General features: G+C 51.8%; 1 protein-coding gene across 1 annotated transcript in view; it reads left to right on the top strand.

Moving 5' to 3' along the window:
• The window catches only part of Gpr157 (G protein-coupled receptor 157), a 13,762-nt gene extending 2,743 nt beyond the window's left edge, over positions 1-11,019 (top strand). The window contains exons 2-4 of the mRNA XM_028757951.1: positions 6,046-6,259; positions 9,099-9,296; positions 9,710-11,019. Of these exons, the coding sequence (XP_028613784.1) occupies positions 6,046-6,259; positions 9,099-9,296; positions 9,710-9,907 (610 nt within the window). The 3' untranslated portion in view covers positions 9,908-11,019. The remainder of the gene's footprint in view (positions 1-6,045; positions 6,260-9,098; positions 9,297-9,709) is intronic.
• The last annotated feature ends 675 nt before the right edge of the window (positions 11,020-11,694 follow it).

Here is an 11,694-nt window from a genome sequence, read left to right as displayed (position 1 = left end):
CTCTCTCTCTCTCTCTCTCTCTCTCTCTCTCTCTCTCTCTCTCTCTGTTTCTCTGTCTCTCTTTCCTTTCTGTATGGGTGTTTTGCCATCATGTATCACATGTGTGTAGTGCCCAAGGATGGTGTTGGGTCCCCAGGGACTGGAGTTACAGATGGCTGTGAACCACTATGTGGGAGCCGGGTATTGAACCCAGGTCCTCTGTAGGAGCAGAAAGTGCTTTCAGCCAGGCTCCTTCTCCAGTCTCTGCTTCATCTTTGACCATTCCTGTTGTGGACCTATAAGAATGTGTTTCTGGCCGGGCGGTGGTGGCACATGCCTTTAATCCCAGCACTTGGGAGGCAGAGGCAGGCGGATTTCTGAGTTCGAGGCCAGCCTGGTCTACAGAGTGAGTTCCAGGACAGCCAGGGCTACACAGAGAAACCCTGTCTCGAAAAAACAAAACAAAACAAAAAGAATGTGTTTCTGTGGTCATTGGTTACGCCCACCTGTGGCCAGGGCTGGAATTGCCTGGAGGGGGGGCGTCTTGAACTCACCCTTCCTTCATAGCAACAGAGATAACCATGAAGCTGTCTCCACCCTCCCCTTGGCAAGGGCTCCAGAGTCAACATGAGTCCTGTGGGTGAGGGTGGGATGTGAGGGTTATCTCCAAGGATCAGAGGTCAGGGTCTGACTGAACTGGCCTCCAGCAGTCTTTGAGTGAATGTGACCACAGCTGAATTGCCTGCTCATGCTCACCTGCCTCTGGCGCCCTCTTGGGTGATGGAGAAGAAAGAGACTTGTGTCTCAAGTTGAATATAGAAACTCTGTGGGGAATCGAATGTCCCAACATACTATAAAGGTAGGTCCACCAAGCATTGTAGTGCATCCCTGTAATCCCAGCACTTAGGAGGCTGAAGCAGGGGGATTGCCACGAACTCAAGGGCAGAGCTGGATTTGGGGCTTCTTCCTGCGGTGTCCCAGTGTCCTAAGACTTTTGCTAGAGTCGGGGTGGGGTGGATGGGGAGAGAGAATCTGTTTGTTTATGTTTTCTGTGACTGGTTCTCAGCTACACCTGGCCTCAAACTTGGTGTGTAGCCCCATGAGCGGTCAAACTCTTGATCTTCCTGCCTCCACCTCCCAAGTGCAAGGATTACAGGAGTGATCCTCCACACCCATCTTGACTTTTGTTCTAGCCGAGGTCTAGCACTGTGTAGCTTCGGCTGGCCCAGAACACACTGTGTAGCCCAAATGACTGGCTTTGAATTAAGGTCAGGCTTCTCTCTCTCACCTCCCAGATGCCATTGCTGTTGTTGGTGTCTGCAGACGGGGGCTTTTAGAGCTATTACGAGCACTGATAAGGGAGGAGTAGGCTCTACGAAAGAATCTTCACATTTTCTTTTTCTCTTGTTTTAGCCAGGTCTCACTACATAGTCTTGGTGGGCCTGGAACTCCTCCCTATTGTAGACCAACCTGCCTGCCTCTTGCCTTGGAAGTGCCGTCATGATTTAAGTCATGTCCCATCATGCACTGCTCATCTCCACAACAAAGATACTTTCCAGGTGTCGGGGGGAGAGGATTTGATAAAGTGGACTGCAGGCGAAATAACCTTTTATACCACCAGTTCACGGCGGGCGGCAGGGGGCGGAGGGGGGCTGAGACAGGAGTTCAGATCGCAACTCATAGTACAAAAGGCAATTCCTTACTTTTTAGACTCGAGAGTGGGGCGGTCTCTGTGCTTAGAACAGAGCAGCCTCTGGTTAGCCGTTAAGTGAAAGTGTAACTCAGGAAGCCAATCCTATGGCCCCACCCTACCTTGAGCTGCTGCAAGTTAACAGTTTAGCTGCTTAGGGAAGGCACTGGGTAGGAAGTACAGGGCAGCCATGATTCCCTCTACAGGGGCAACGTCTGAGCAGCCGCCTCTTGAGCAATACTCCAGGGCTTCAGTGCCCCCAATTGGAGCTGGGTTTTGTCTGTTCTACCCAAGGTTATTTTTTTTTCAAGGTAATATGGTAAAGTCTTAGCAGTGGGAAACCCAGAGCAAGGGCCCAGAGGCTTTGATCCTTCCAAGTGTAAAGCAGATTTTATCTTTCTTCAGGCCAGTATGGCCAGGACCTAGGTGTGCAGGGCCATCTGCTGAGGAGTAGAGTATCACCAGGTATGTTGTGCATTGCACAGGACGCCCCTCCCCCTCCCACAGCTGAAGCCACAGAATGACCTCAAGGCGGCCTTCCTAGAGACTGACCCCATGAACCTCTCCCAGCTCTGCCCCATGAGAGGGACAATGGGAGGCCATTGTCTTGGGGAAGCTGTCTCTTTGCAACTTCTACTCTGTTCAGCGCGGCTTCCCGCTGGCTCCTCCCCAGAGCTTTTGTGAACTGAAACATTGTTGCCTTAGAGTTTCCTCTATCCCCCACCCCACCCCCCAATTCTTTTAACATTTAAGGCTTTCTACAGCCACTGAGTCCTTAAACCAGAAATTGCCATTTGGCGCATAGAAGGGGTGAAGGAAGACCCCCTCTTTGTTTTCTACTCAGCAGTTGCCAAACTCCAGAGATCTGGAGGAACTGAGAAATAGAGGGATCTGGTTGTGGGAGGGGCTGGCGGCACAAATGATCTCTGGAGCCGGCTTACAACATAGGAGGCTGGGCCTGGGGACAGGCTTCAGGTGCTCTTTGGAAAGCAGTAAGCAGCTTCTCCACAGAACTCTGTGAAGCGGATGAGGGATGCCCTTACAGAAAGTGCTCTACTCTGTAACGGAAGTTCCCCAGACAGGCAGAGCTGGGATGCCCAAGGGGCCTGGTTCGAGCGGGCATCCAGCACATTGGTATTCTGAGGACAGCCACCACCTGCCTGTGGCCATCATATGAATTCCTAGTGTGAGGGTAGCTTGCCTCTTTCCTGTGCACAATTAGTTTCATATCCCTGGGAATTTAAAACTACAACGAATAGAGAGGTCCCAGAAGGGCTTAAGTGGGGAAAAGCCAAGTGTCATTGTGTCTGGTTTCTCTTCTCTGGGCCCTTCTAGCTCGTCCCTGGGACTCAGGGGCTGTGCTCCCCAGGGTTTGTAAGGATCCCAGGAGACAATGCCATCTATGAGTCAAGGAGAGAGGACCCAAGAGAAACCTTCTCACCCTTGAACTTCCAGCTCCAGAGCCAGGAGGGAAGAACAGTGGGGTGGAGGCAGGATGGAGAGATGGCTGTGCGGTTAAGAGCATCATTTGCTGCTCTTGCAGAGGACCTGGGTTTGGTTTCTAGCATCCACATGGCGGCTTACAGCTGCCTGAACTGTAAGTGACGTCACTTCTGAGGGATCTGGCATTCTCTTCTGGCTGCCACATGGTGTGCATATATACACGCAGGCAAAACACGCATATCCATGAAATAAGTAAATCTTTAAAACATAAAGCTTAAAGTGTTGTTAGCCCTGAGTGGAGGCAGAGACAGGCAGATAGGAAGCTGAGCATCCAGCGTGGAGTTCAGAGGACAGAGATCGAGGAAGCCAGTGTGCAGCACAGAAGGTTTCTGGTACCTTCATCCAGCAAAGGGGTCGTCCCTTAGTCACTGCTGGGGAAGCTACAGGCTGTGTCTTGTTCTCTGTGTTCTCAATTGCTTCACTACTGGTCTCACTATATAGCCCAGGCTGGCTTTAGATTCCTGACAATCCCCCTGCTTTAACCTCCCCAGTGCTGGGGTTAGGGACCTGCCTCTCACTTTCATCTTAGATGTTACAGAAAACAAAAGTTGTGAGGCTGCTTTGTGTGATTGAGATCACTCTCAATTCCTGATTGTGGCCAGCCGGGGAGAGCGGGGCTCAGCGAAGCGTCCCTGGGGAAAGTCCACTGACGGTGTGGGCGTGGCCACACAGAGCACTTGGTATAGAAATACAAGTATGTATGTGTATGTGTGTTTTTCAAAATTATATTTATTTATTTGTGAGGGAGGGCATGGATGTCCATGGCACACATGTGGAGGTCAGAGTGCAGCTTGTGGGATTCAGCCTGTCCTCTCAGCCTGTTTATGGAGGTTTCCCCAGCCAGACCTGTTGACTGTTAACATTTTAACATTTCTTCACAAGGACATAGAGGTCACAAGACCCTCATCTAAGTGTCCAGCCACTTCCAGCCGCCTGTTGTATGGACCTCTGCCTTACATGTACCTGGCCTTGGGGGAGAGGTAGAGTACTCATAGGCCCAGAAAGATGGGGGTGGGGCAGGATCTATCTAGGTGGCCATTGGCAAGTCCTCATTCCTACTGGCTAAGGGAAGGCTTTACAGATGCAGCCTTTAGAGGAGGAATGCCCATGGCCTCAGTAACCCCTCTCCTGTGGTCTGTAAGGAATCCCAATAAGTTCACTGGTTCTCAGTAGTGAATTTGGCAGAATCCTGTCTCAGCTGGGGACCTTAGGAGAAGGGCTAGACAGTGCTCATGTACTCAAGGATGTGAACATTTTATCTGTGGCATGGATGATGCATGTGTGTGTATGTATGTATGTATGTATGTATGTATATATGCACACACTATGCACACCCGTTTCACTCTTCTGATGAGCACCATAACATTACAACACTACAGCCGTGTAGCCCAGGTTGGCCTCCAGAGTGTCTGCCTTCCAAGCGCCGGGACTACAGGCACGCACTGCCGTGCCTTGGCTCTAATCACAGCCTTGATGGCCGCCAGCGGCTGTGGGTTGCCTGGGCTTGCATGAGCTTTGTGAATACTGATTTCCTCAGACGGCTTGGTCACCATCCCCACCCTGTGGGAACGCTGGCCTGGCGGGCTGAAGCTAAGCAACTTGCCCAGGTGGCAACAAAGTGATAATCTGGACCCAACCCATTGCATCAAAGTCAGAGCCGCCAACCCATGTGTCACCTCTATAGGAGGTGTCCCTCTGAGAAGCTGTTTTGGAAGGAAACTGGATAGGGATTCTGGGAAGGAGATTGGGACTTGGGCCTAATTCCAGTTGTGTTGCTGTGGGAGTGTCCTCCAAATGGCAAGCATCAGATGGTTGTGAGCCGCCATGTGGTTGCTGGGAATTGAACTCAGGACCTCTGGAAAAGCAGTCAGTGCTCTTAACCACTGAGCCATCTCTCCAGCCTGGCCAGCCTGGTGTTCTAGGAGGTCACTTCGACTCTTACCAGGCTACACTTCCTCCAGGTAAGAAAAGAGGCCTTAGGACCAAGAGGATTTATGCATAGCCTGTGATTCTAGAACCTGGGTTCTCCCAGATCCTGCAACCTCAAGCTCCCCTGGGTTACTGAGAAACTGACTAGAGTGTTTACACCTAGATGTGCTGATGTTGGCAGACTGGCCTTCGCCCCTCTGGATGCCAGGAGAAAAGCTGGGCATGTAGGAGCTGGAACCGTCTGGCCACACCTTCTCTGAGGAGCACTGAAATTTTATTTTTAAATCATTTTATTTTTTCAATATGAGTGTTTTGCCTGTGTGTCTGTCTGCTCACCGTGTGTGTGCCAGAAGATGGCATTGAATCACCCGAAACTGGAGTTACCAGTTTATACCAGTCTGCAGATACCAGAATTTGTGTGAGGTTTAATTAAACCTTCCTTTAGTTCCCTGGCAGCCTAGAGGAGCTTGGGGTTGGAACCCAGGGTCTGGATCGGGGATTTTAGGCCATGGGTAGGCAGTAAGTCCCCTTGGCCCCAGATGGTTGTGAGTTACCATGTAGTGCTTAGAATCCTGGAAGAGCAGCAGTAATCTCGACCACTGAGCTGCGTCATTTGGGAGGTTGTTTTGAGAGAGTCTCACTCTGTAGTCCAGGCTAGCATCTCACTGTGTAGTACAGGTTGGCCTGGATCTCACAGTGGTCTGTCTCACCTCTCAAGCACTGTGCTACAGGCACTTACCAACATGCCCAGTTTCTGTGATGCTAGAGATGGCCAGCCGGCCTTCTCCTGACCAAGTGCTGCCCTCCCTTGTTTTGCAGGAGCACGGATGATGGTTTTTGGAGCACTGTCCTCTTCAGGGAGGACCCCAGTCAGTTTTGTCCATGCCGACACTGTGCGGTGTTATGAGCTAACCTTGGCACCTCTCTTTCTCTTTATTCTTCAGCTGGGGCGTCCCGTTGGCTATCACGGTGACAGCCGTCTCTCTAAAGAAGATAGGCTACGACGCCTCAGATGTGTCCGTGGGCTGGTGCTGGATCAACCTGGAGGCTGAAGACCGAGTCCTGTGGATGCTACTGACTGGGAAGCTGTGGGAGATGCTGGCTTATATCTTGCTACCTCTGCTGTACCTTTTGGTCAGGAAGCACATCAACAGGGCGGTAGGTGCCACTGCAGTGGCCCCTAAGGGACAAGCTGTATCTCTGAAGAACCAAACTAGTGCTCGAGTGCGATAATATAGCTCCACATGGTCCTGCACTGCTCCCGTGTGGCCAACTCCGGAATTACACTAAGGAGTTAAGATCAAAGTCAAGGATGCTTCTATAGAGATAGCCACAGATAATGCACCTCGTTACCCTTGGCAATCAGAATTGTGGAGACCATAAATCTATCCAGAACGGGAGGTTTGTCCTCGGAGAGATGGGAGCCAATAAACTTGTCAGTAGCTAAAGCAGTGATGGCTTCCAAAGAGGTGTGCTGGGTTCAGACTCCAGCCAGTGAGAAAGAACCCCATTTCCTGCCGTGTATTTATGAACTTTTTTTTTTGGAGACGAGGTCTTGTTTTGTTGAGATGGGTTAACATGTAGTTCAGGCTGGCCTTAAACTCTCTGCTCCTGCTTCTACCTCCCAAGTGTTAGGGTTACTGGCATGCTCTAGCGTGTTTGGCCGTGCTGGGGCTGGAACCTGGGGCTTCGTGCATGCTAGCTGAGCGCTCCATTGAATGAACTATATCCCTTAGCCCTGGAGACAGGGTCTGACGCAGCTCAGACTGGCACTGGACAGCTGAGGACAACCTTAAACTCTTGATTCTCCTGCCTCTGCCTCTCAAGTAGGGAGAAACTTTAAGCTTTTAACCTCCTGAGTTTTCAAGGCAGAAACTCTAGGAGGATGTGTCTTATTGGGTTGTCTTTCAGTGCTTGAGATAGACCCCAGGGCCTCTGCTTGCTTAAACAGTCTATCACCGAGGCTGCCCATGCCTGTAGATTCATTCTGCTGACCCAACAGCTCATTTCTCTCTCTCTCTCTCTCTCTCTCTCTCTCTCTCTCTCTCTCTCTCTGCCTCCCCCCTCTCTCCCTCTCTCTTTTTAGACAATCAGGTGAACTGTTGAAAGTTATACTGTGTAGCTCTGGCTGGCCTTGAACTCACAGAATCCACCTGCCCTTGCCTCCCCGGTGCTGGGATTAAAGACTACCATGCCTGGCTCTGAGCAGCCACTTCTGACCGACAGATACTTCTTGTAGGCATCTGTGTTCTTGGGGCACCTCATCCCCGCACAGCATTTACACCCGTGTCTTCTGAGACCCCGGTTCTCCATTTAGTCCTTCCTCACCTGTGTCATATCCTCACTGGCTCCACTGGAGTCCTGGCTGGAGGACAAGACCAACAATGACCACACAGACAAGTGGCCAAGCCTTTCTGGATACCCTTATCACCTCCCACTGGCCCGGGAAGATGAAGGGCAGCTCCTGGAGAACAAAGCCCCGCCCCCAGCTCTACCCAGCCTCATCCTCTTGTGTCTCCGTCCTTTCTAGAGCAGGACAGGAGCCCCGTTTGCCAGGCTGGTCTCTGCGTGTGACAGTTTCCTCTTGAACTTGGCAAGAGTTTTCAGAAAAGAAGATGAAGTGGGCAGGGAAGTGGGAACATAGATCGTTTCCTGCCTAGCGATGGGAAAGGAGAGCTGAGAATAAGTCGGGAGGCACGCTCAGCTCTGAGGAGCACATCTCCTGTCCTGCTCTGCCCTGCTCCTCCCCAGCTATGTGAGGCAAGCATTCAGCTCCCCGGGCTGCTGTCTCAGACCCCTGGGGAGGAGGGAGGGAGTCCCTTAATCAGATGAGTCATTGATTGTTGGCACTCAGCGATGCTATACATATTATTCCCTTACCAGGGTGTCATCGTCCCAGAACAGGCTCAAACCGGCACCTCTCGTTGGTCACCTCAGTTGGTTTTACAGATTTGATTGTGATTTGAAACTGAACATTTTTCCTGCCATGATAACCATTCCTAAAGAATGCAAGAGCCAAGACTGTCTCCGTACCTTCCTCTGCCCCTCCTGTGGGCAAGCCTGCATTCTGGGGATCTTGCATTGTGGAGGGGCGGGGGATAAGCTGAGGAACAAGGGTGGATGACCTCAGAGGATGGAGGTCGAGAGAACCATGGGAAACAGACAGCAGCCAATGGCAAGCCAATGGAGTCAGGGCTACAGGTGGAATGGCTGGCTGTGAGCTTCGTTCTGGATGTGACACTGGCTAAGGACTTGAAGGTGAGGGAACTGCAGGAAACTGGGAATGCTTTCTCAGATACAAGGACCGGCTGAGACCTAGGGTCGGAGGAGAGCCACCTGGCTGGATGAGTGAGCACGGGAGAGCATGGGATGGAGGTCAGACTGAGCCCGGCTTGCTCACCCAGCTGGGATCCTGTAAGGAAGGGCTGAAATGGAGCCTCCAAGGGCTTTTAGCAGAGGGCTCACCAAGCCTGCCTGACATCTGAGAACCTGCCACCTGTGTTGGGGATAGCCTGCCATGGGAAGGAGACAAATTAGACATGGTGATCATGCCTAGTGGTGGGTCCGAGTATCCAGATTCTGGGTCGGATTTGAAGATGGGACTCATAGGTGAGGTATGATCGGGAGAGAGAGGACTAAAAAATGATTCCCTAGTCACACGGGTGGCTGGAAGAAGGATGAAGTGCGTTCAGCTGAGATGAATGTGCAGCGGGCCTGAGGGCTAAGATAGCTTGTTCATCGTGTGTGGAGGTCTAGACGCTTTGAGTCACTTCTGTGGAGATGCAGAGTAGGCAGGGCGTGTGATCCGGGAGCTGGCAGATTGGGGGGGGGGGGGCTCCTGGTCTGAAAGGCTCGAATCCTTCCCATGTCCTAATGGAAAAGACAACAGTGCCTGCCTCTTGCCTTCCGAGGCTGGTGTGGGCATTGGACGTGCATAGGTGATCTGGTAAGAGGCCCGTCCAGCTCACTCGGTCTTTGCTCCCTGTTCTCCACACAGCACCAGGCGCTCTCAGAATACCGGCCCATCTGTGAGGGGCGCCAGCCGCAGCGAGGGTCCTCCACCTCCACGGCTGATAAGAAGCTGATCCTGATTCCGCTCATATTCATCTGCCTCCGGGTCTGGAGCACCGTGCGCTTCGTCCTGACCCTCTGTGGCTCCCCAGCTGTGCAGACACCGGTGCTGGTTGCTCTGCATGTATGTCTATTCCCGTGGGCCCTGCTACCCTACGGTCCCGTCCCTACAGATGCGTCTCAGGTCCCAGTATGTTAGCCAGGATGGGAAGCAGAGTAGCTCATTGTCCCGTCCCTGTCCCAAAGCAGGTGAGGAGTGTCCCCTTGTTCTCAGTAACCTAGAGAAGCCCTGGCAGGGTTGACTAATCCTGAGTTCCTCTCAATGCACAAAGCCTAAATGCAGGTCCTGGCTAGGAGGCCAGTTTAAACCTGTTCAGAGCTCTGGTTAAGGCCAGGTGTCTGAACTCATCCCAGGACAGTTTAGAGGCAGGGACCCGAGGTCATGAGATTCATAGCAGCCCACTGACTCCCCATGATTACATTTCTAAGACACCCCCACCCTGTGTTTACGCCTCTTCCCCACCCCCCCCCCCACAGGGCATTGGAAACACCTTCCAGGGAGGGGCCAACTGCATCATGTTCGTCCTCTGCACCCGGGCAGTCCGCACGAGGCTCTTTTCTCTCTGCTGCTGCTGTCCTCGGCCCTCCACCCAGAGCCCTCCCGGGGCTCCTACTCCCCCCAAGATGGGAGAATCTCAGGAATCCAGACGGACCCCAGAAGTGCCCAGCACTTGAACAGTTGGCTTTCCTCACTGTATGCACGCGAGCACTGCCTTCCTGATCCTGCCTCAGGATTCGGGGACCAGGCACACTGGAAGTCTCACCTAGTGAAGCTTGGTGGAGGGACGGCCATTGGTGTGGACTCCTCTACCTCCCAGACTCACAGGCAGGCAGTGCATTCCTTGCACACTCATGTCCCGGTCCAGTGGGGTTTGTTTGTGTAAGCACAAAGACGGGAGACTCCGCTATGCAGGATACTGCCAGGACACTGGTTCTCGGTGTCCCCGGCCACCAGCGCTGTTTACAGTTGGAGGGATCCATACCTGTGGACCCACCTCAGGCATAACTGAATAATGAACGCCATCTTGGATCCCAGACAGCACAGTATGGAGTCCAGGTTTGCCAGGGTGCTGAGAATCCTTAGAGACCTGGGGATAATTAGCAATCCTGGTCAGCCCAGGGTAATATCCTTAAACTAGGTCGCAAGTCCACTGAAGTCACAGGAGGCTGCCATCATTGATCCAAACCACCCAGGCACACACTCATGGGCATCTCACGGAGCCTCTGCGTGGGTCATCACCCCTCAATGTTTATTACATCTGAATTTCAGCACAGGCTAGAGTCCAGAGTCCTGTCCATTAGTCAATCGCTTAACAGCCACATTCTCCCAGGACAGAAGACGGCTCAGCTCCAGTCCCTAAGGACAATTAGCCTGCTGTTCTCACAGAACCCTGTCCCCACGGTGACTCATACAGGGGTGAGTGGGGAGGGGGTCGGCTCTACACTTGTTTAGGAAAGGTGACCAGAGAGTTAGTGAATGAATCTGATTCCACCCGGAAGGTAAATGATTTTGAGATTCAACCTTGGGCTGGCCTGTAAGCTCAGTGTAGTTTCCAGGTTGGTCCTAGCACCCAAATTCCTTAAAAGGCCTTTGTGTTTTGTAGTTATCTGGAAAAAATAGAAATAGGATTTTGAGATGATTATATTTTATTATTTTTTGAGATGGGTCTCATGTGGGCATGCTGGCCTGGAACTTGCTATGTAGACCAGGCTAGTCTCTAACTCACAGAGATCCACCTGCCTTTGCCTCCTGATAATTACATTTTAAAAAAAATGTTTTGTTTTGTGCCTGTTAGGGCAGGTGCTCTACCACTGAGTCCTATCCCATTCCCCCCTCCCCTTTTTTTTTTTTGAGACAGAATCTCACTAAGTTGCCTAGACTGGGCTTGAACTCTGTCAACCAGGCTGGTCTTGAACTTGAGATTTTCCTACCTCAACTTCCCAGGAAGCTAGAATTGTAGCCTTGGGCTGAGAAGCCTGGCTAGAAAGGCTTGAACTGCAGAGAACTGAGACCTGCATCTCTTTCTACCCAAAGGCTCTTCTACCCACAGATCCCTCATTTCAGACAGCCGTGTGTGCTGACTCGCAGGCTCTCGGATGGGAAGTGTGCCCGCCACCTTGCAGTCAAGGTGAGGCAGCGCCCTTGGATTCTGTCAATACTCCCACAAAACCGAGAGGATGCTCGGAGCCTGGTAAAATGGCTCAAAATGAAAGCAGAGTCACATGGGGCCATCAGTTCCCATCTCTATCAGGAAAGTAATATTCGTTCTGAGGGCTGTGACCATATACTCCTTTTCTGGTTTCCTGAAGCATTTCTTTAGGAAAATCTACAAGAGGTGTGTTCCCTTTTGGGGAATCAAAGAAAGCTCCTCGGCAGTAGTCTGTCTGATTACAAAGCCAGTCTGTGTAGGGCGTCCTTTAAAGATATCACAGCCAATGTGTGCACTGTCAGCGTACAGCGG

Source organism: Grammomys surdaster, unplaced genomic scaffold, assembly GCF_004785775.1.
Source record: "Grammomys surdaster isolate TR1022 unplaced genomic scaffold, NIH_TR_1.0 126185, whole genome shotgun sequence".
Lineage (NCBI taxonomy): Eukaryota > Metazoa > Chordata > Mammalia > Rodentia > Muridae > Grammomys > Grammomys surdaster.
Note: the sequence above shows the minus strand (reverse complement) of the source record. Positions and strands in the feature narration are given on the sequence as shown.